Source organism: Podarcis muralis, chromosome 7 (genome assembly GCF_964188315.1).
Source record: "Podarcis muralis chromosome 7, rPodMur119.hap1.1, whole genome shotgun sequence".
NCBI lineage: Eukaryota > Metazoa > Chordata > Lepidosauria > Squamata > Lacertidae > Podarcis > Podarcis muralis.
Genome location: NC_135661.1, coordinates 20,325,606 through 20,348,896, shown reverse-complemented (window position 1 = coordinate 20,348,896; position 23,291 = coordinate 20,325,606). Strand labels below are relative to the sequence as shown.

At 44.6% G+C, this 23,291-nt stretch overlaps 1 protein-coding gene across 3 annotated transcripts; it reads right to left on the bottom strand.

The window, feature by feature from the left end:
- Window positions 1-8,408: 8,408 nt before the first annotated feature.
- On the bottom strand, window positions 8,409-23,291 carry CCNL2 (cyclin L2). Of its 3 annotated transcripts, XM_028740859.2 has the most exons (11): window positions 22,881-23,291; window positions 18,877-18,951; window positions 18,133-18,242; window positions 17,368-17,488; window positions 15,212-15,276; window positions 12,574-12,673; window positions 12,054-12,158; window positions 11,515-11,656; window positions 10,358-10,475; window positions 9,782-9,874; window positions 8,409-8,946 (listed from the first exon to the last, which is right to left on the bottom strand). In XM_028740859.2, exons 1-11 carry the CDS (start codon window positions 23,220-23,222, stop codon window positions 8,589-8,591), a joined length of 1,629 nt encoding a protein of 542 aa, XP_028596692.2. In that variant the 5' UTR covers window positions 23,223-23,291; the 3' UTR covers window positions 8,409-8,588. The 3 variants fall into 3 exon arrangements, with proteins under 3 accessions (XP_028596692.2, XP_028596695.1, XP_028596693.1); XM_028740862.2 differs by lacking the exons at window positions 15,212-15,276; window positions 17,368-17,488; window positions 18,133-18,242; window positions 18,877-18,951; window positions 22,881-23,291 and adding an exon at window positions 14,359-14,484; XM_028740860.2 differs by lacking the exons at window positions 15,212-15,276; window positions 17,368-17,488; window positions 18,133-18,242; window positions 18,877-18,951; window positions 22,881-23,291 and adding an exon at window positions 13,084-14,457.

Sequence of the window (23,291 nt, the reverse complement as noted above, 5' to 3'; positions counted from 1 at the left end):
TTCAGCAACATCTGGAGGGCTGACGGTTCTCCACCACACCAAACAAAACAAAACAAAACGGTGTCAATGCTACAGTCAAACGAAGCGAGTTTCACCAAGCTCCAGCAGAAAGAAAAATGGGAAGCAAGACCCCTTTATCAGCTGTGGAGTCTATAGAGTTGCCAGCAGCTATTCTTTCTTGCAGAGGGCAATAAAGAAATAAACACACGTTTATTACAAAAAAATGTTTTAAGCAGGTGCTGGAAAGAGTATATTGAAGGCTCCTGCGTGGTGTCAATAGGCAAGGAGTTCCATAGTGTATGTTACAAAGCCAATTTCTTACAAGTGCAGAATGAGTATTTAATAATAATAATAATAATAATAATAATAATAATAATAATAATAATAATAATAATTTAATTATTATTTATACCCCACCCATCTGGCTGGGTTTTCCCAGCCACTCTGGGTTGCTCCCAACAAAATATTAAAAGCACGATAAAACATCAAACATTGAAAAACTTCCCTAAACAGGGCTGCCTTCAGATGTCTTCTAAAAGTCAGATAGTTGTTTATTTCCTTAACATCTGAAGGGAGGGCGTTCCACAGGGCGGGCGCCACCACCAAGAAGGCCCTCTGCCTGGTTCCCTGTAACCGCACTTCTCACAAGGAGGGAACCACCAGAAGGCCCTTGGTGCTGGATCTCAGTGTCTGGGCTGAACGGTGGGGGTGGAGATGCTCCTTCAGGTATACTGGGCCGAAGCCGTTTAGGGCTTTAAATATCAGCACCAACACTTTGAATTGTGCTCAGAAACGTACTGGGAGCCAATGTGGCGCCACTTCTGCAGATCGAAGCGTTTGAGTGGGCATGTACGGGGGGGGAGGAAGGCGACCCTTCAAGTAAACTGGTCCCAAGCTGTTTAGGGCTTTATATACCTTTGATAACACGTTGAACTTGGGTTGCCACTGCAGATCTCTTGAGCAGAGGTGCTATATGCTGAGAGGGTCTCAGGCCTGTCAGCAACCGTGACGCAGCACTCTGTGCTAGCCGCAGCTTCTGGACTGAGCGCAAGGGAAGCCCCATGCCCAGAATATTGCGGTAATCCAACCCCGAAGTCCACATTGCCAGAACTACCGCTTGCCCCAGGTATGTGACAAAGCTTGGGAGCATCTGCTTCGAAATGAGTCACCTTTCTTGTGACACTGTGTTCTGCCAAGCACAATTACGTGGCGAGATTCAACACCTGATAAAGGTGGAGAAAAATGCCCAACTGCAATAAAGAACAAAACAAAAGGCTATCTAAGGATAACCAAGGCAAAAGAACATAGGGTCTGGAAGTGGGCAAATCTGTCACTTTCAACTTCCCTCAGTTCCTCATTTTTTTCCAATCAGCTCTCCAAATTTCCTCATCCCTGTGCTTTAAAAAAATAAAATAAAATCCTCCTGACGGTTCATCAGCATTTTAATGCGAATTTCCACTGTAAGGCACATTTTTGTATGCATGTTTGCCTCATGCGATGTGCTTTCGTGTGTTATTTTGGCTTACATGTATTTAGATGCATGCTTTACCCTAGCATAAGCATGTTAGCAAACATTACTTGGCCGGAGAATGGCACTGCTAAATTCAGAGCAGGGCAAATCTCAAAGGCTGGCTGGGTTTTGGTTCGCGTATCGTTTTGGGAATTGTGCATTAAGTAGGAACTGAATCAGTCTTCCCGCACTCATAGACATGGAGAACTTGTGGGCCTCCAGCTCCCATTAGCCCCTGCCAGCACAGCCCTCTTGATGGCGCTGTTGCTACCTGGTTAGTGCTGATCATTGACAGGGCCTCCTTAGTAGTGGCTCCCCATTTTGTGGAATGTTCTCTGGTGAGGTATATCTGTAGGAGACTGTCCCCATGTTATTTCATCTCTGAAACCATTTTGCGCAGTTAGAGCTGTACAGTTACTAAATGTTTCCTAAGAGAGCAAGTGAACTGTTTTTAAGTGAAAGTATGCACAAGTCCATGTGCTCTTACAGTTCCCAGAGCAGCAGAAAGGATGAACGAAACACGAGATCGTAACTACACTAAGTCAAGCAGAGAACAAGATATCACACAGCACAATTGCCTCATTACGTAAATCATGTTTAGAACACCACCACACACACGTAACTGGCTGTAAAGTAACATAACATTATATGTAATAAAACTGTAATTTGTCATATCAAAAAATGGCAAAGCACAGTTCCTGATGGCAATATCATATTACTATTAACCTTCTATATGTATTTATTGTCGTAAAGCCCAAGGATTGTCAAGTCCAAAGATTGTAAAGTCCAATGATTACAACATACAGTTCCTCTTGGCAATGCCATTTCATACTATTTCCCTTCTGCATCATCCTATGTCCTGAGAGTGTAACAAACAGAACTTAGTAACAACAAGGCAGTTCTCAGGATACACCCGTTTCGCCCATTGGGCTTCTTCAGCGACAAGGTTTCCAGATTTTTCAGGTTTTTTCAGCCGAGAGTAGCCCACAGGAACGCAGAAGTTGCCAGTCAGAGTCGCTCTGTATCAATGACCATTGAAACTAAGCTATATAAGAGCAACCCCTGCAATGGGGCAGGTACATTAGGTGATTAGCTGTAAGGCTGTTTGGCTATTTTAAAAAATACTAAAAAACCTATTTTTAGATATTCTTAATGCTTTTATTTTAATTGCAGTGTTTTGCTACATTGTTGTGTGGGGTCATGGGCTCCTTTGGGAGAATGGACAGGGCAGAAATTTAAAAACCAGCCAGTACGATGTGGAAATCGTAGTCCCAAGCAGGATCTAGAATACAATCTCTCAATCCGCTGGCTGGATCATCATCTTGCTTTCTTTGCAGTGCTGCTGTGTGCTACTTAAAATCCTTTTTCAGGTGGAGATGGCAGGGATCCAATTATAGGATTAGAAACATGTGCAGACGGACATTCCCTCCTGGGACAAGATGTTCTCCCTCCCTCCCCACAGCTTGTCCAATCCTTTTCTTATGGGAACCACCAATTCTTGACACACATGTAAAGGCAGATTTTAGGCTCTGGGGGCTTGGGGTTTTATTTTGGCTAAAGCGGCCTAGAGATCCCACAAGTCCCTTTGTTCTCCTGAATCCAACAGCTCCATCTGCAAGCTGACTGAGGCTCCAGAGGCAGGGCTGTCCACAATCAACACACAGCTGCCACCATTAAGAGTGAGCCCTATCAAAGAACCCAGCAATTATGTGGATTCCCTGGTTTGTCCTGAAAGCTTCCGCTTTTTAAAGCACTCCGTGAGCCGGCGCCAACAACCGCTGGGACTGAGCCATAACCTACTATTGTCCCAGGATGTGTGGGGATCAAAAGGGAAGGTTGATTATCGAGTTAAAAATAAAATAAATAGCACACACTAGGACAAGTCTATTCTCATTTCCCGGCCCTCCAAAACCTGGAAGGTGCACCAGCGTGATCATTGGCTTAATTGGGCTGTTGTTGTTTAGTCGTGTCCGACTCTTCGTGCCCCCATGGACCAGAGCACGCCAGGCACTTCTGTCTTTAGGGTGCTGAGAAAGCATAATGGGTGCCAGTCACAAAACGGCTGCCAGAAGAGAATGGTATGTGACAGAAAGAGAAAAGACCGCAAGATGGTATGGGCATGTCTGTCCACAGGAAAGGCACTGACTTCAGCTACCATGATCTCTCACAAAGAGAAGCTCTTTGCATCCCTCTTCCGTTTGGAACAGAAAGGCAGATGGATGTGCAGTCCTGGTAGCCAATGAAAATGTGACCGTGTTCTGTGCAGGAGACTTTGAGCCTGTGCAAAGAGGAACTCAAGAGCAAAGGCTAACATTGTGGATTTTTGAAGGGATGTTTACAGTGACTTTATACGGGCCCGGTGGTACTGCTCAGATTTGGTTCCCCTTATTCTGCACCTCAGCCTCAAGTACAGGAGAGGGCCGCTCCCAAGTTGTTACAATGCAGATTCCACTGGGATTCAAGCACAGGTTTTTGGCCCAGCTTGTGGTGGCAAACTGCCAGGATCAATGCCGTTGAAGAAATTTATGGTGCAACTCCCTTACTGTGTCCAGTTCTATGAGAGTCCACCTCATAGAGGTGGTAAAGGGACCCCAGACCATTAGGTCCAGTCGCAGACAAATCTGGGGTTGTGGCGCTCATCTCGCTTTATTGGCCGAGGGAGCCGGTGTACAGCTTCCAGGTCATGTGGCCAGCATGACTAAGCCACTTCTGGCGAACCAGAGCAGCACACGGAAATGCCCTCTACATTCCCGCCTATTTATCTACTTGCACTTTGAAGTGCTTTTGAACTGCTAGCCACAAACCAGGGTTCAAATCCCCACTTCATCATGCAGCTCACAGGATTATGGTTGTGGGGATTAACCGAGGATAGGGTGAATGATGTCTACCACCTGGAGTGCCTTCAATAAAAGGGTGAGGAATAAATCCAATAAATAATTCTTGCAAGTCACTTTGGGGTGTACTGACCTTGACTGACCTGTGCCTGAAGTGAAGGCACAAGACAGGTGTTGATCATCATGTGAGCTGCGCACAGGTGGGCTGAAGCGAGCTGCTGGCCAGTCCTGTGGAGCCTCCTTTTATTGAGACAAATATGCAAGCTAGGCAGATACATTTTGGGCTGTGACCTTTACACATCTTCCGTCCCGAGATCGTGGGGTGGTACAAAGTTATTTTGGCACCTGTTTCCACCGCATCATTTTCCCCTTGCACAGTGTATGACGAAGGAGACAAAAGGTCTCGGAGACAAAAGTTACAGACAGGACACCGCCGACTACTGAGACTGCAAAAGGTCAGACAGAGGGAACGATGTTCCAACAGCCGTGGCTTGTCTGGGGGGGGGGGTGTACCCCGCACCCCAGGGTCACGTGTGCAGGCAGACTGTGACCGCCTGCTGGTGGGGAGTGTGCTCCCTCCGGACCTCACTGCCCACTCCGCGATTAACTTAATTCGTTCTGGAGGTCCATTATTCTTAACCTGAGGTACCACTTTAGCTAATGGGGCCTCCTGCTGCTGCTGCGCCCGCCAGAGCACAATTTCTGTTCTCATCCTGAAGCAAAGTTCTTAACCTGAGGTACTATTTCTGGGCTAGCGGAGTCTGTAACCTGAAGTGTCTGTAACCCAAGGTACCACTGTATAAATATATAATTCCTCTGCATGGTGACTGAAACAGCCACTACTATATCCCAGCTTGTCATTGCCAGACTCCTTTTCCAATCCGCTCCTTGCAGAAGCATCAAGATCCACTGTAGGCAGTTTAGAAGCTCAACAGCGGCCACTAGTGCTCATTCCCAGATCGATCATCTCAATGATGTGGTTGTAGAGCAGTTGAAACGCTGCTCCGCCTGTTAAGCTGGAAGCCAGGACCGACCAGTGCCTCACCTGGCAGGTGAACCTGGTTGCTGCCAGCAGCTCTTAACAGTTCTTCCAGTTGCAAACATAGGGTTGGAGCCAACTAAGGTTTTTTTTTAAACAGTACACCCGTTCAAATGAATGGACCTAAATTAGTCATGCCTGTTAATTTGAATGGGTCTAATCTGAAGACAAGGGACGCGGGTGGCGCTGTGGGTAAAACCTCAGTGCCTAGGACTTGCCAATTGCATGGTCGGCAGTTCAAATCCCCGCAGCGGGGTGCGCTCCCGTCATTCGGTCCCAGCGCCTGCCAACCTAGCAGTTCGAAAGCATCCCCGGGTGCAAGTAGATAAATAGGGATCGCTTACCAGCGGGAAGGTAAACGGCGTTTCCGTGTGTGGCTCTGGCTCACCAGATGCAGCTTCGTCACGCTCGCCACGTGACCCGGAAGTGTCTGCGGACAGCGCTGGCTCCCGGCCTATAGAGTGAGATGAGCGCACAACCCTAGAGTCTGTCAAGACTGGCCCGTACGGGCAGGGGTACCTTTACCTTTACCTTTTAATCTGAAGACAACCAGCATTGGATTGTAGAACCCAAATATTCCACAGCTATAGCTAGAAACATTTGTGGTTATTTTTAGCCAGGTGTCTCATTTTAAATATACAAACAATCCATAAAGGACTCTTTGCTAAATATATAGCCTAAGCAATGACTAGCTCAGCTGCCAAACAGGTCAGCATGCATTTCAAGGCAAGCCAGAGCCACAGCTTGCCCTCTAAAGTAGGTCAAACAGGGCAGTGTTATGGTGAGGGCTTCTAGAGTAGGCGAGACTTTTCGTTTTCAGAAATTTCTTTGAGCGTCCATCTTTCAGCAGAACTTTAGGAGGCAGAAGCTAAAGTGGAGGGACTCCCATATTAAAGCAGACTGTCTTAAAATTTCAGAAACCAAAGCCTCACCTATCACTAGAAGCCCTCGCCACTACACTTCAGCAAAATGGGAGTTGGAACCAGGAGCAGAATCCACTTCTACTCCGCTGGTGTAAATTTGGGGCCAAGAAAAGCCGCTGCTAGTAATCCATAAGGAAAGCTCCCAATACTACTGGCAATGTTACACACACACACACACACACCACTCATTCTTTATGACCCCACCCATTCTTTTACTGTCCGCCTCCCCAGCATGAAACTTGTGAAGTGTGCATGTGGTGTCACCTGCCTTCCATTCCCACCTCCCTTTAAATGCCTTTGGTTTATCCCTCTTAATCCTCAATTTACAAATGCAATAGAGTTTTGAAGTCAGGCATGGAGAACCTCTTTAGCATCACAGGCTAGATCTTTATCTCCCCTAATGGGTCAATGTTGACAAGTGGGCAGTCCCGCCCCATCACCTGACCTGATGTCCGGATGGAACCTGGATGGCAGTTCCATCAGGCACCTGTCAAAGCTGGCTGACATGTGGGAATGGCTCCGCAGGTGCACTCCTTCAGGGAACCCATTAGCAAAGCAGATCCCAACAGGATTGAACCCCATCCCTCCAACATCAGCCACTGACAACACTTGGGACAGGTGGGCATGGTTTTGGGAGAAATGGCCTTACCAGCCAAGAATGGCCCACGGGTCAGAGGTTCTGCAATCCTGCTCTTACGCAAATGGCATTAACTGTCCTCCAGAACTTTGAATCTCAGGTCAGTATTCAACTCACTTGGTGACCTCAGGCAAGCCACTCCCCCCACAGTCCCCTGCTTCTCTACACCCCCTTGCTGATTTCGTGAAGTGGAAACTCAGTTTTTGCCTATGCACTCAGACATTGCTACAGAAAATAAAAGCAGGCTTTAAAAGGAGTAGAGATGTACAGGAAGCCAAGTTCAACACCCCATACAGTGGTACCTCTGGTTATGTACTTAATTTGTTCCTGAGGCCCATTCTTAACCTGAAACCGTTCTTGAGGTACCACTTTAGCTAATGGGGCCTCCCGCCGCCTCGTGATTTCTGTTCTCATCCTGAGGAAAAGTTCTTAACCCGAAGTACTGCTTCCGGGTTAGCAGAGTCTGTAACCTGAAGCGTTTGTAACCAGAGGTACCACTGTACTGCATTCTTCACCTGTCCACCAGTGGAGAAACTCTTAAGCCCCCTGGGGTTGTGCACAGGCTAAGAACAAAGCCGTCTCGTTTCCAATGCTGATACTAAACAACCATCCTAGGCGAGGACAGAGGCAGAAGGTTTTTAAATATAAAATCAAATACTTTAATGAAAATCTGGGAACAGGAAGACAGCTCAGATATACCACTAAAACGGATATTCCTGCGCTGCATACAATTTCTCTCTTAATATAAACACCTTCTTATAAGCAAGCAACGGGAGGGCAAACTATCAGTTCTTCAAGAGTTTTTAAAGATCCTGAGTAGAGAGTTTATCTAAACCACATAAAACGTTATATTATATGAAAGCATCCAAAGTCCTGAGCTGGTGGCCAGCACCAGGCATTTCACCACGTTTTAAAAAATAGACAACTTCCAACACACTGAATCTAAATACTTTCACATTTCCACAGAGTTCTTTATGCAAAAAGAAAGAAGGGGGTGAGGAGAAGTCTTTAGTTGAGGAATTTAAATTTCTCAATATTCAGTATGCAGGTTACAAAGCCCCCCCCCCCATTTAATTCAATGCATTTGCACTTTGTGGGTGAAATTCAACAGGTTAAGGCCTTTCTCTGTCCTTACTGTTCCAACACCAGATATATATACACACACAAAAAGGCCGCCTAATATAGGCATTGATTCTTATAAAATTAAAAAAAAAATAATCACCTTGTGTTCTACAACGCAATCAAGTCCACTGCGAAATAAACGAACAAGGACTGCTGTTAGCACCAAGCAACGCTGTATGGTCTGAGTGTCCAAAATCCTTTGGGGCTGGGAAGGGCAATGTCTGAACACTCTGACCAGCCTCATAAGGCAATTCTCTCCACAGAGTCCAATATTATTTGGAAACAGTCCTGCTTCTGTAGCAGCAAAAGAGCATCGCCTGTCGAACACAGACAGGTGATCATTATGAGGAGACTCAAAAGACACCCGCCCCTCCAAAAAACCCCCAACCATAGTAAATGGGACATGTCACAATTAAGTCCTTCTAACTATCCTTCCTTGCACCAAGCAGGCACCAAGAGTTTTAAGTCTGTGAGCCCCTGGAAGACAGAGCAAGAGCTCGCGTAGTCTGTTCTCTGGCCCTGCTCATCTGCGATGCCGGCTGTGGCCTGGGTGCTCCCTCTCATAGCGGTGGCCTGGCCTCTCGTAGGAGTGGGGCCGCTCGGGCCTCTGATCCCTGTAGTAGTGGCTCTTCTTCTTGTACTTCCCAGAGTGGTCCGAGCGTTCTCGCGAGCGGCTCCGGGACCGTGACGAGCTCCTGCTGCGGGATTTCCGCTGCTTGGGAGAGGTGTATTTGTACCCCTTGGCCTTCTTGTAGCTCCTCATCTTGGAGGCTTTGTAGCTCGAGCTGCCATGGTTGAACTGCCGCGGGGGGGAGTCACTTCGGCTCCTCGAGCGGCTGTGGGATTTGGAGCCGCTCGATGGGGAATAGCTTTCACTCTTCCTGGTGGAGGGGACAAGAGGGAAAAGGCTTCAGTTTGCTAGCAAATTTGAGAAAGACACCCCTGTGGCTCCAATCGTGGAACAAGAACACCCCACAGGGACAACAGCATTCCTAGGCAGCTGTGGATGGGTGCTCCAGGTCCTATCACAGAGCTTTGCTGTAGCTTAGATCAGGCACGTTTTGACATTAATGATGTTGTCATCATCATCCTCAGGTGCAGCAGAAACACCGAAATGGCTGCAGAAATACTGCTGTGGCTCTGGCAACAGTAGGGCTTGGGGAAGAGAGAAGCAGAATCTCTGGGCTTAATGTGGTTGGCCTGTAGATCACCAAGCAATTGTGCCTATCGCCAGACATGTTCCCCATGATTTCGGGAAATGAAGACCAGGTGTTTGCCAAGCTAAGATCTCCCCTCCCTCACAGCTTTTAAATCCATGCTGGAAATCAAAATGCCTGTTTCAACTTCTCCTTTTATACCTACATTAACGGGTGAAGCAAGCAATGCTATGGTCTTGTATGACCGAATCAAACACATGGAAAACTAGCAGGTCAAGGAAAAGTCTAGGGTAAATCTCTTTCCCCTGTGACATTTAACAGGAATGCTTTTCCCTAAATGCAGAGATTCTGTGGTGGAATACAGCGCCAAGTGTTGCAGCCTCTGTGAGGACAAGGCCCCAAAATCATCTGAAATGCCAGAGACAGAGTGCTGGCCAATCACTACCACTACATTCAACTGAGACGCTGCTCTAGAGAGGTACTGGGTTGCTCTCTTCCCAGCTTAGGTATCGGTAGAGTTGGAACTCTAGTCCCTTTCAGAGCACACTGCAGTACATACCTCTGCTTTGGAGATGGTGACCTTGAGGGAGACCTGGAATAACTCTGGTCTCTACTTCCGCTCCGGCTCCTACTGTCTCGGCCTTTCTGAACGCTGGAAGGTTAAAGCAAGAGAATTTGATGTCAAAGCAACAAGTGGCCCAGTCACCCCCTCAACCTAGATACACATATGCCCAAGGCAAGAAATCAGGATAACCCACTTCTGGGGCAACACTGTCACAATAAGGCTAGGATGAAGTTAACACAAGCAGGTCACACTTATCTGGACTCAGTATGACCTAGAGATGTGATAACCTGGGTTGCCAGAAAGCGTGTCCCAAATCCTTAAAGCTACTTTAGCCTGTGCTAATATCGCCCCAAAGAGGCTCAGAGACCCCTTTGCCCACAATGTAATTTAAGTCAGACAGGAGGCAGTAGCCCTGGAAAGAAGCTTTGACTATGCCAAAGCCATGCCTATAGTCCCTCATGGCCTTATGGAGCAGTGCTACATACCTGCACTGCTGCAAAAGCATTCAAATAAATAGATACGGGGGGGGGGGGGGGGAAGAGAGACCAGTTTATCGTGCAAGGCCCTTACCCATTGACGGGACTGTTGGATTTCATCCGCTTCGTCGCTTCCATTTTCCGCTTGGCGTTTTTTACCACCTGCATGGCAAGCGGGGAAGGCTTGGTGCCTTTATTTTCCTTTGGAGACTCTAGAGATGCGTAAGAGGAAAGCCCAGTCAAAACTTAAGGGATGACTTGCTTTTATGTACCATCACCCACAATGCACTTTTACAGATAGGGGGTCATATCCAAGCAAGTTCTACTCAGAGTAGACCCACTGAAATGAATGGACCATAGTCAACCATGTCCAGGAAATTCAGTGGGTATATTCAGCGTAGGGCCAGCACTGGAGATAAGCCAGGGCCTTCAGATTACAATGTTCCATGTCCAGAAAAACCCTGGAAAAATTAAAGTCAGGAGTGCTGACACAAATCTGCAAGTTCACCATACTGAGAGCTTTGATCAGAAAGGCTGACAACTACTATCAAGACAACAACAGGTCCTACTTTACTCAGCATGTTAGGGTGCAGCGTAGATGCTAAATGGGATACAACTTCAAATGGGATCCTGCATGTGTAATTTACCTGTGTGACATTCCATGTAGCTGACAGCTCCTGTAAAACTAGGTTGCCGCCACCCATTTGTTTACCATTACTCTAGCCTGGGAAGGCATTTCATTTTGCATGTGCAGCTGCAGAGAACCAGATTTAAATGAGACACCAACCAATGGAATGCTGTACCGGCTTCCTACATGCCCAGCCATCAATTTCAATTGGGTCACTGTGCTGATGTGAGGCCTAAAGTCATCCTCCTCCTATAAAAGGCAGCACATATGAGCAGACATCTAATTTGGTACAATTACGGCCTAAACCTTAATAAGGATGGGAGGATTCATCCCATATCTAGAGAATTTAGGCCTGACCAACACAGAGCAGGTAGGCAGCACAATAACATGCATAGGTTTAGTTTGGGGGTCTGTTTCTTAAGGCTCTACCCTAATAATTCCTTGCAAGGAGAAAGCAGCACTGCATAGAAAGAACTAGAACCTTCCCAGTGATAGGGTAGTTTTCCATTTGCAAGGAGTTTTGTTTTGATGGTGGGAGGGCATTCAAAAATGATATTGCACCCATATTCCTGGCTATACTGAGATAGTGTGAGGAACTACACATATAGGACAGGGATACCAACCAGTTTTGGGAGCTGGAGAAAACCCCGACACGGTATCCAAATTGGGTGTTCCATCTGGTAAGAGGCCTTTGGCTTGCGCTTTTGCCTCTTCGATGGCGAGCTTTTTCTTCTCTACTCGGCTTTCCAGGATAGCTAGATCAACCTGTGGAAACGGTGTGTGCTTTAGCAAAATATTGATCTGGCACCTACATAAGAGCATTGCATAGACAGGCTTTCCCCCAAAGGCTTACAATGGAAAATGCGAGGTAAGGCAAAGGAACAAAACACCAGGCACTTTTATGAGACGTGCTACTGGCAAGGTTACCTTCTTTATTAAGCAATATTGCTATTATTATGTGCACAATTTGGGCTGCAACACAAATCCCAAATCTGTGTGGCAGGGAGGATGGAACAAAATTCTCAAGGTACTCAAGATGAAAAAAAAGAAATTTAGATTCTAATCAACAGAACTTTGAAAATATGTGTCCTGAAGTCTTAAAAACACGCCAGTGTGCTTTCCCACCCTGTTTGAAAAATTCAAAAGAATAAGCAGGACCAACCTTTTTACGTGTATATAATTGCAAAATTTTCGTGCATATCTCCTGGATTTCCTCTTCCGTAGCTCCAAACAGCAGGAACCAGTGAGGGCGGTTTGGAAGTGGAATCTGTGAGCAAGACACCGTTCACCATTAGTCACCCCAAACCCCAACCCATTCAAAATCACTCTAAAGATCACTTCACCTTTCAGACAATAATCACTCTCTTAGCCTTTTACTGTTTATAACCAAGGAGATGGGTGGTTGTGAAGGAGTTTAAGTGGTGTGATTTACATCAAGGCAACCTTTCTCCTTAGGTCTGAGCTCCCACTTTCCTTCTGTGTATGAAGGAGGATAGTGAATTGGGAAAGGGGGAAATGTCTACTTAAGTCACCATTTTCCTTCTGCACATGAGAGCAGAAATAAAAAGGCAGCCACTATTAAATCCTCCACATTTGTTCATTAAACACACTCACTGCGGCAGTAAAAACTCCACAAGGAAAACAAGAGCATCTTATATAGCATGAGCCAGGTTAACACCAACCTCCAGGGTCCTAGCAGCAAGGTAGATGCACGCGCAAGCGATGCTCTCGGGGTGGAACCTTACAAAGACATCTGTCCGCAGACTGTCATTCATGTAGTTCCTGAGAAGACAAAAAGGAGAGGGGAAAGTTGCAGAAGTCTGCTGAAATCCCCTGCTTTGGCTATGCTGTTTTTAAGGCACACTGTAGCTAGCTGTCTAGGGCATTCTACAGCTGTTTGAATCCTAGATAATCCTGTGAAACCTGACAAGAAGTTGGAGTGCACAGATTTGACAGGGAAGGACAACTGCCAAGTATTTATTAACTGGATGTTGGCATTTTATGAAAGAGAACCAATTTTAACTTCACTTTTCTCCCTGCTATGAGCTACCGGCCTGTTCTCATGCAAAACAAGATCGCAAATTCATTTTATTTTACGGTAGGCACAACTTTTGAAGCATAATTTGAAGAATTCTGTCAAAATCTACGTTTTATCCCGTCACGCAGAGCGACATGCAAACTTGAAAACGGACAGTCTGAAGTCACAGGTCCAGCTCGAAGTTCTTTGTCGAAGGAACGGGGCTTTTCCCAAGCATTCAGAATCTTCTGTTGCAAGCTTCTTTTGGAGTGACCAGTCTCCACTCAGGAAAGCATCCGACACACAAATTGCTTTTAGAGAGAGCAAGAGAGCGCCACAGATATTCAGTCCAGGTGTCTGGTATTGTCACTGCTGAAGGACCAAAGTTCTTCAATGGGTTGTCATTGGGCCGCTTCCAGACTGCCCCACTGTAACAAGGTTTCTCAACACAAATGTTCACAGAATGAGGCAACTGTAAAAAATATTGCACTGTAAAAATATTGCACAAAGTCCAGCCAGAACATTTCACGCATTTCTGTGACCTTAAAATGGAAATCTGAAGGATAATTCCTTACAACACACCAAAATGCACAGTGGACAAAACCCAGAACAAAGTTTAAACAGTTGTAAAATGGAATGGGCCTACGGTTTGTGCCTGTCATAAAGGTGCAAATTAATATGTGACCAATGTCACTATACTAAATCAGGCTATGCACATAATTCCTACACAATTTGTTCAAAACCCAAGCAGCTGAAGAATATGGGGACTCTGGCTTTGGGTAGCAATGATTTTCAGTCTTCAATTAGCAGGTTTTGAAAAAATACTATGGTTAACTGGATCCAAAATGTTTCCATTGCCATTTAGACTAACCCAGATGAGCTGGGATTTTGAAGAGTAGGCCAGCCCTTTAAAGGCTTACATCATTCTTTAAAAGTGTTTCAGGGACCTGGAAAGTCCTATTTAGGTGCAACCAAAGTGACTGCCTGGGTGGTCCTGTATTTATTTCCCCACACTGAACTGCAGTTTCACACAATATAATCCAAGTTCCAAAAGCATTTGTTATGATGCATGGAGGAAGGAACCTGCTGCAGAAATACATGCGAAGTTTTACTGGATATACAGAAGTAGATATGTGCAGGACCCCAAAACACACAGTTTAAAAAGTACAACAGAAAAATTTGAGGTGCTATGAAGTAACATATCTTCTTATTGCAATGCTTATGCTTTCAAGTATGAATTAAGTTTTTAAAAACCCAACCCCACAAAGATTTTAAACCCAAGTTTAATAAAAGAGCCTGTGGGTTTTTTAAAGGACATAAAATAGGAACAAAGCATCCTGACAGTAACACAAACTTATCTGAAAAAATGCACAAATAAAATTTAACAAGTTAAAAAAAAATCACAAGCAGCAGTCGGCCAGTTGTAACTCGACTTGTTTACGCATACCACCTGTCTAGAGCCAGCCTTCTCTCTGTGGAGCCTGCTTGGGTTTGACTGAAGACGGCAGTTATCCCTGCACCATAGCGCTTGGGCAGCAGAGGAGAAGTCTTAGTCACTTACCCTCAGAGGCTACCCTTTGATCAAAAGAGTACAGAAAAGAAGAGTCAAAAGAGGTTCTCTTTCAAAACAGCCAGACAGTTTTAGTTAGTAGAAACACAAACTTTGCTTTCAGGTCAATTTTTACATCATGTCAGTTTTCACAGGTTACCATTTGTCAATGTATGCTTTCTTGGGAGCGAGGGGGGGGGGATATTTAATATAAACCCATACCAAGAAAGGGGCAGACAGACTACATATGGACACAATACACTGCATAACCAATATGAATAAGCTGAAAACTGTATGAGCAGGGTTGTTTTTCCAATAATTTTCAAGTAAAATGACGGCATGGCAGAAGTGACCACCTCCCCACACTAGGAATGAAGGGGGTATATCTATGGTTAACACCTTATTTAGTGGCAGCATACTTCTGAATGACACATGCTGTTGGGCAAACAGGGGAGGGCGGGTGCCTTCACGCCCTGCTCCTGAGCAGTAACTTGAATGGGCAGGAGTAAAAGGAAGAAAGAGCAAAGGGTGCATTTGTGAGGGTTTAAAGCTCTCTTACCATTTAAGACAGTGTCTGAATCTTTAACAAAGAGGCCCGTCAACTTGGGGTGATAGAAGCGGCGTTCCAGGCTAAGACTGGAACCGTACTCATGCCACGAACATGGCAGTGGAGGAGAAAAGTACTGACCCCACACATGACATATTTTTGCCACTGCCCCGCTGGCCTCAATAAAAACAAGAAACATCAACTTACCATGAGGTCTGGACCAGGTGTTGGTTACGTTCACATTCTAATACCTGAAGGTACATAACGATTATCTGGAAGATACGGGTGATTGAGTTATACAGGTGATCCAAGTGGTGGAAAGAGGTTTTCATCTAGACAGAGGAGGGTACCCATGCAATGCAGGTTATTCTACTCTGGATCAATGCCCTGATAAGACTCCACGGTGTGTGTAAAATGTTAAGAATATGTTTTAGGATGTCAGAGAAGTGGTACTCTTGAGAGTATGTATGCAGCAAAGCTTCTTTCCTCTGCACTGCTGTGCACTGCTCACAAGTGTCTCTTATTTTACCCCAATATTATTTGGCAGCTTTCCTTCTTCAGTGCTTGCTTCGAAGATATAGGAATAACAAAGAGGGAAATGGTGGAAGCACTTCTATACAAAGATTTGTTGAAATGTATTAGTAACACAGGTCAGATTTTTGGGGGGAGGTAGAGAGAAGAGTATATGATCTACTGACTCAAGACCCAGAACCACAAGTTTTCATTTTTTCAAAAATGGAAAATACAAGAAGTACCAACGAAAGAAGAGAGGCAGATGAAAATGATGGACTCTGGAACTGGCAAAGCTAAAGGAAAAAACCAAAACCAGCATGATCAAGTATTCCAAAAAGACTGGAGTATGTTTACAGGATATTTAAAAGATTAATTGTAAGCCATTGACATCACTAGCAGGGTTGTCTGAAAAATTGTAATGAGAAATTTTCTCCCTTTTTATATTTATTTAAATTTTGAGTTTTTTGGGTAAGGAGTTTATTAGAATTTGAAAATACACAAAATGCAATAATATAAAGGTTAATTATCAAAGCCACAAGGCAGGAGGGAAGGAAGTCGAAGGGCTCTAAAGAGCCAGAGACGTAAAGTGGATAATAATGGTCTGATTGTATATTATTAATTGGAAAACTAATAAAAATCATTTTTTTAAAAAAATAAGACCCAGAACCACCAGGATGTTCCAACAAATGAAGGCAAAAAGATCATAAAGGATGGTGCAGATCTGAGGACTGAAAAAGTCAGAGAAGATGGGAGCCTGCACTACTGGGTTATCATAAGCTTCCACTCATGGTAACCCCACCTACTACTGAAGGGTTCACATTTCCACAGCTGACAGGTGTCAAACCAGATTGAATTAACCTTAGAAAATGCTACAATGTATCCTGCCCATTTTTAAATCCTGCCCTTCCTTTACAGGGCAGAATTCAACCTTACAATCAAGACTTACAATCTTGTTAGGTATGTCAGGTTTTGTAGCATGCCCTGTCCAAGACGATCCAGCAAACCTAAGACATCATCTGGGCTTTAACCTCTTGAGCATCCTGGGGGAGCCAGCTATGAGTGGCTAATGCTGAAGTAATGATGTAAATGGCATAGCTATAACATGAGCACCAAGGGCAGCTGAGGTAGAGGAAGAGAAGGGGATTGTGCCATGCCTGAATGGAAAGAGGGAGGCCTGTAAGCTTCAGTTGGGCACAGAACTGGGGCCATACACCTGATTACCTCTCCAGCGCAGCCTGCTTATTGGCACAGTTAATCAGACATAAAACTCAAGAGATGCTAGAGTGGTGCCACCTATGAAGTGGGATGTTGTAAGTGACGTACCAGCCATGACTGCGCAATTGGGACAAAATAAATTGAAAGCGGCCAACGAAAACTGTCTCCCTGCTTCTTTAAAGTGATAGAACATGTCTCAATTGTTTTCAGGGCAAAAAGTAAGCCAAACAGTAAAGCATACAAAGTGGGAGGAACAGAAGCAGCCCCTCTCTAAAGTAGGAACATCTTAGCAACACAAATGTAGTTCTGTACTGTGCCACTTGTAGGGCTGACCCGCCAAAGTCTTATCACACACTACCCAATAGATACACAATGGTGTTGTTACCTGCTTGCACAAGAATAAGCTGCTTTCATGCCAAGGACTTTGAATGGAGAACTCAAGCATAGCTAAGTCTAAGCAGCACCTAATATCTGAAGCAACCAGTCTTCATTCACCAAATGAGACGGGATAAACTAGCAGGCAATTCTTGAAATGAGAAACAAAGACTGCCAATGGTTTGGCTAACATTAAGAACAGGCTAATTTCTTATCCACTGCTCAGAGGGCAAACTTAAAAATACAAAAGAAATACAAACCTTGTGGGGATGCTTCACATGTACGCAAAATCCCAACTCCTTCAGAACTCTCCTCTCAGCCTTTATAATTTGGTTCTTCAAGTTAACGTACTCTTGATCCAGTATCAAAGGTACAGGTTTCCTGGGGTTTTTTTAAAGGGGGGAAATAGAAAAAAATAAGTTTAAAGCCCTTCTACAAAAGTAGAGCAACAATGGGCATTCCTCAACTTTGGTGTCTCATGGGAACAGCATGAGAAGATTAAATTTGGACCAAGTTATCCAAGGAACTGGAGAAATGACTGTGGCAACTTCCAAATCTGTAACTATCTAGGCGACACTGGCAGTGGTCTCCTTTTTGAACCCCAAACTTCCCTTTGGAACAGCCAACTCGTAGGAGTCATGCAAACTTACTCCAAAAATGACCCCTCCCAAGAAGAAACTACCAAAATCTCAGAGAAGAAGCACCCACCTAAGCAATCTTTCAACCCTCTGAAGTTATCTTATTACAATTTGAAATTATAAAATTTCACCCAGATGACACTGAATGATGGCCACTAGTTGAGGATGCAACGAGGGCTGGAAAAGTTGGAACTCACTGAAACTTTATTTCCAATTAGGTTTTTTGGGGGGAGGGGGGTTCAGGGACATTCTTTGGGGTTGCATGAAATCCTCCAGAGTTTTGGGAAGGAGATAATGCAAGTCACAAATGGCCCTTGAGTAACTGCCACGATCCTTGGAAACAGATACTGTGTGAAGGCACACAGTTGGAGTTAACAGTTGACTTACTTTTTCTCTCTCAGATAACGAAGTCTGTGGAACACATTAATGACATCTCTTATCCGCCTTGGGGCTTCTTCAATTTTAGATGCCAAGTGAACACAGGCCATCGACACATGCTGTAAAAGAATATGGAACATAGCTAAGTTTAATTCTGATCTCTTACTATCTCTAACAGTTGAAGGAGCAATAACATGCAGAATATGGCCATCAGACTAGTGTAAACATCTTGTACAAGGAGCTTCACCATGCATTTATGGGCACACTGAGAAAGGGATATGCATTATCTTTGAAAGCCCTGAACAGCGTGGGACCAGGGTGCTTGAAAGACCATCAGTTCAGATTTGACCTTATCAGGGACACTCCTTCAGAGAGCTTCTTTACTAATGGCTGAGTCCCAACTGTGGAACTCGCCTCTAAAGGAGAGACCACAAATAAGATTTCTGGAACTTTTTGCCTCAAGTGCAAACTATGGCAGAAAACCATTTTTTAAAAAGTTTTCTAGAATCTCAGGATTAAGAATCACTATGTTACAGAGATGGCAGAATAGCTTGCAGAATACATTTCAATGACAAACCAACACTTCAGCACACTTGCTTGGAATAAGTACAGCTGAGATCAATAGGAATTATTTGCAAATCAGTGTGCTAACACTGGGCTAACATGCAAGAAGCTCAGCAAACTAGTTTACCATGCTTAATCAATAAAATCAAATTGATACCAATTATTAATTGCATAGAACAAATCCCATACCTCCATGGAATGCTTCACAAATGATTTTGTATAAAAGAAACGCTGGAATAACACCTGCCCCGTAGCCATGGCCACCTAAGAAAAGTGAGAATCTATATTAATATGACAGTAAATACAGTGGTACCTCTGGATGCAAATGGGATCCGTTCCGGAGGCCCACTTGCATCCTGAGTAGAATGCAACCCGTGACTGCGCATGTCGCGATTCGCCTCTTCCGCGCATGCACACGACGTCATTTAATTAAAAAGGGGTGGAGTGAACTCAAAAGAACTTCTCAGTGCTCTGACAATTGTAAGATGGGAAGGTGGGAGTCACAAGTATTTTTAGGTACAAAACTATCCAAATTGTAACCATCCTCATCCAATGACTCTAACATGGCTAGTGAGTTTGAAACATTTGCTTGGTGTCAATACAGGTCTTCAGACCATACAAAGTTTACCCGCCCACATTGCTTTGCTTATCTAAGCTTCCCCCCCAAAGAGCCAGCTGTTAAATTTAAGAGCTAAATGAAAGAGTTCATTGTTCCTCCTCAAAACTAGGCAACACAGTCCTTTCAAAAGCCAATCAATGAGCACAAAACATTAGATCACAGGCAGTCTGGAAGGAGAAACCAAGAGCAGATTCCCCTAAAAACATGAGAACAAAAACAAGTCGCTAGATACAAGGGAAGATGAATCAGCCACAGTGAACTCGTCACAGTTTCAGCATCAGAGAAATGTTACGAAAAACTCTTCTAGTTTGAACAGAAAAAAACAACACCACATCCTCCTCAAAAGGGTGGTAACCAGCAGGCTTGAGGGAATGTCTTGGCAAACATACAAGACTAGCAAGGGAGGGGATAGCGTCATTTCCGGGCAAGACCTGTTACATCACTGATTTCCTGGAATAGAACTACGGGCTTGAGAACCTCCTCCATTAAACAGGGTTTTCCCCTCTGCCTTCCTCCTTTTCTTGGGACACTGAAATCCCCATGCCAGGGTGGGAAGGGGTCCTTATCAGAATCTTTAAGATCTACTCATGCTTGGCAGCCTTGGGTCCTCAGTTCCCAGGGCTCAACTGTCCCGGAGGAAAAACAACCCCCCCTCCAGTGCTAGTGAGGGAAACTGAACAAAGCAGTAAATCCAATCAACCACCTTTCTCCTATTCTCCAAACATTTACATCCAAAACATAGAGTTCTAGTCAGCAGGCTTTCCTTTATCAAGACCAGGTCAGAGAGTCTCAAACAGTGCTTCTCCAAGTTGTTTTCCTTGCTTTTGGAAAAGACCACCTACTCTTCTTTTCCCTTAAAATACAGCAGCTTCTTAGGAACCCTCCCAACTGAAGCCCCAGCATGAAGCACAATTATATCAGTACATTATCTCTACTGCATCTGTGTATTATATAGCTTATATAAAAAATTACACAAACATATTACACACATAATGCTAACTTGTTTTCTCCAGAAAGCCATCAAACTACTCTTCCAAATCGTTTCTGCTTGGGGAAATGTGTGTTATAACCCCTGCCCCAACAACACAATTCTACCACCTCTCAGCAAGCTTTAAAAAAGGCCCTATGTTCAATTTTTAATGTAAATCCTACCTCATTACACAAACACACACTCCTCCCTATAGAACTCTTTCCCTTTAAGATCATCCTGCCCCAATCCCAGATCAAAGCATCAATCAGTCCATGTCTTACAGCATTATCCTCCCAACAATATCTGTCTAGTTTATAGTGAAAAAACATTATTTGTAAATTGGCACCCAGCTCTTAGTATCCAGTTATACTGCCTCTGGGCATGGAGGTTCCACTAAGCTATCAGTGCCAAGAACTAACGACAGACCTGCACACCATGTATCTATCCAAATCCTTACCCCCCAGCAAAAAATCTAGATGTGCCTTGCTTTGCCAGCCCAATGGTTCATTTAGTCTAATGTTCTGTTTGGCACTGCAGTCAACCAGCTGCCCATGAATTCCTCCTGTTCATGAATCCAGCCTTCATAATTTTATTTAATCCATTACAGGAAACAGTCTTTCTGTATCTGTCCAAAGATCCACCTAGTTTGGTAGCCAGTTTCCAACTGTGACCAATCAAATACTTCCAGAAACTACATAAGCAAGGGAGAGCAAGAGTCCTCTCCCCTGGGGGCTCCACTTTGCTCTAGATGCAAAAGCCCCACTTTTGCTTCCATGACACTGATACCACTCACGAACCTGAGAGTTTTGATGCAGACATGACTACCAGGCAAATTCATGAAGGTTGCTTAATGCTATAAAATAAGTTGTTAAATTACCACAGACAGACTTATCCTCCAAAAGTCAAAAATTGCCTTGATGAATCAAGCCAGAGGTCCACTTAAATCCACTCTCCTTCTTGAATAAGCCACACTCAGAAAAGGGTGTGTGTGATGGTGTACTCTTCCAGTCCAGAATGGACAGAACAACCTGGTATATGACTATTTTCTTTGATGAATTCAACACCAATGTTAACAACAAAGTATTGTATTGTAACACCTTAAATGGTAAATATTGGATCCAGATGAAATGAGTTGTGCTTAGGTTCCAACTGATTTCAATGGGAACTAAGTTCTGGATCTAACTCCAGAAATTCTACAAGAATACTTTTTCTAGTCTTTTGAAGTGTCACAGGTCTCTGTTGCTTTTGCTGCAACAGATTAACAAGGCTACCCCTCTCAAAAAAGCTCATTCTGTTGCCAGGTACATTCAGAGGATCAGAGGAACGCTGAGGTGCCCAGAAAGAGAAGTGGGGTGGGGAATAAAAACAGAGAAGCTTGAACTTTATTGGCACCATGCTTTTATTGCTCTATAAAAACAGGCTTCTCCACTTTTTACTGGGTATGTATCAATATATTTGGACACAATGGAGAGTCATGCTTTTTAATCATATATATATATAGATAGATATCTATATATAGATATAGATATATATAGATATATTATTGTAAAATAAACTAGCTGCAATAATTAGCTAAAAGAGATACAGTGTGGTAGTATAGTGTGGCTGGAGTATTAAACTTGGACCAAGCCAGAAATACCCAGGCTTTAATTTCCATTCAATGAAATCACTTAGTGACCTTGGGCCAGAAACTTTCTAACCTACCTCATTTTACTGTTTCTATGGCAGCATAGAAATGTAGTGAGCAAGATCTTCCCTCTGTAGAAATAATTCTTTATCTAAAGCTGTCTGTATCTTCCCAGGAAGAATGGAACTTTTTCACAGCTGTATAAAAACATACTACTAACAATGACCCAGGCTTTGAGAACACAGAGCTTTAGATGCTAAAACCAGAGCTAGGCAATATCTATGTACTATCTAAAAACTCACCAAATAACACTGCAGCTTTTCAATTTGGCAGAACACTTTCCATAAAGTGAGATGGTATAAAAAGCAGGAGCTTGGGGGAGGGGGAAGAAAATGAATAAAGAAAGGAGGGCCGGGATGGGACAGCACCTAGAGTTTCATTACGGAAGGAAAAAAGAATTCACCCTCCATAATTCTTGTACACTTTCCCAACTTTTGAAGACACTAAAGAAAATAGCTTACTTTTTATCATATACATGCATACATATGTACAAAAGCCACAGTACATTACCTTTACCTGCAATTCTCTTACACTGACTTCTGGATCGACTTGTGAAGCTACCTGAATGGCTCAAAGGCAAGATACATATTTTTTTTTGGTATGAACTAAATACGAACTAAGTTATAAAAATAAAAGCGCTGGATCCAGAAGCCTCGGTGTCTAGATTCAGATAGGACAAAAAACAACACCACGACAGATACACGCTTAGAATCTGTAATAGGTTCTTTTCCAACCGTCTTCCAGAACCTTCCAACTACCCTCAACCGCCCAACGAAGCCCCCTCCCGGTTCTCTCTGACCTTTTCTCTCCTTTTTCTTCCCCGTCCCTCCTTAATCCCATTTCAAGGCCTCCCTTCCACAGGCGAGTGCGGCCTAGGCCTTAGGTTTAGGCCTAGCGCTCGCTCGCTCCTTCCGCACCTGAGGAAGCCGCAACAGGATCCCGGCGGCCTGGATGAGCTCACAGCCGGTGACTCGGAGCTGAGCCTCGGTCTCGGCGTCCAGGCCGCTGCTCATGGAAGGCGTGAAGCGGAGGGCGTCGGCCGACAGAAGGCAGTTCTCCAGCGTGATGAGGACCCCCGAGTATAGCCGGTCGCCGATGCGGACCGCGCCGGGAGGCGGAGGGAGAGCCGGAGGAGGAAGGGCTGGCGGGCAGTAGCCGCCGGAGGACGACGACGACGACGACGCCGCTGAGCCGGCGAGGCCGGGCCCTACCGTCGCCAGCGCCGCTGCTCCTCCCGCGGCCGCCATTATCGTCGCCATCTTGTCTCGACGTCGCTCCCCTCAGACTGACTCACTTCGCCGCCGCCTCCAAACCCCCGTCTGCGCCTA

Coding starts and splice junctions, on each gene's coding strand:
- CCNL2 (XM_028740859.2), bottom strand. CDS start 23,222: ATGGCGACGATAATGGCGGCCGCGGGAGGAGCAGCGGCGCTGGCGACG. Junction 18,243..18,876: donor TTGTGAAGCATTCCATGGAG/GTATGGGATTTG, acceptor ATTCTTTTACAG/CATGTGTCGATGGCCTGTGT. Junction 15,277..17,367: donor ATGTGAAGCATCCCCACAAG/GTTTGTATTTCT, acceptor CGTATCTTCCAG/ATAATCGTTATGTACCTTCA.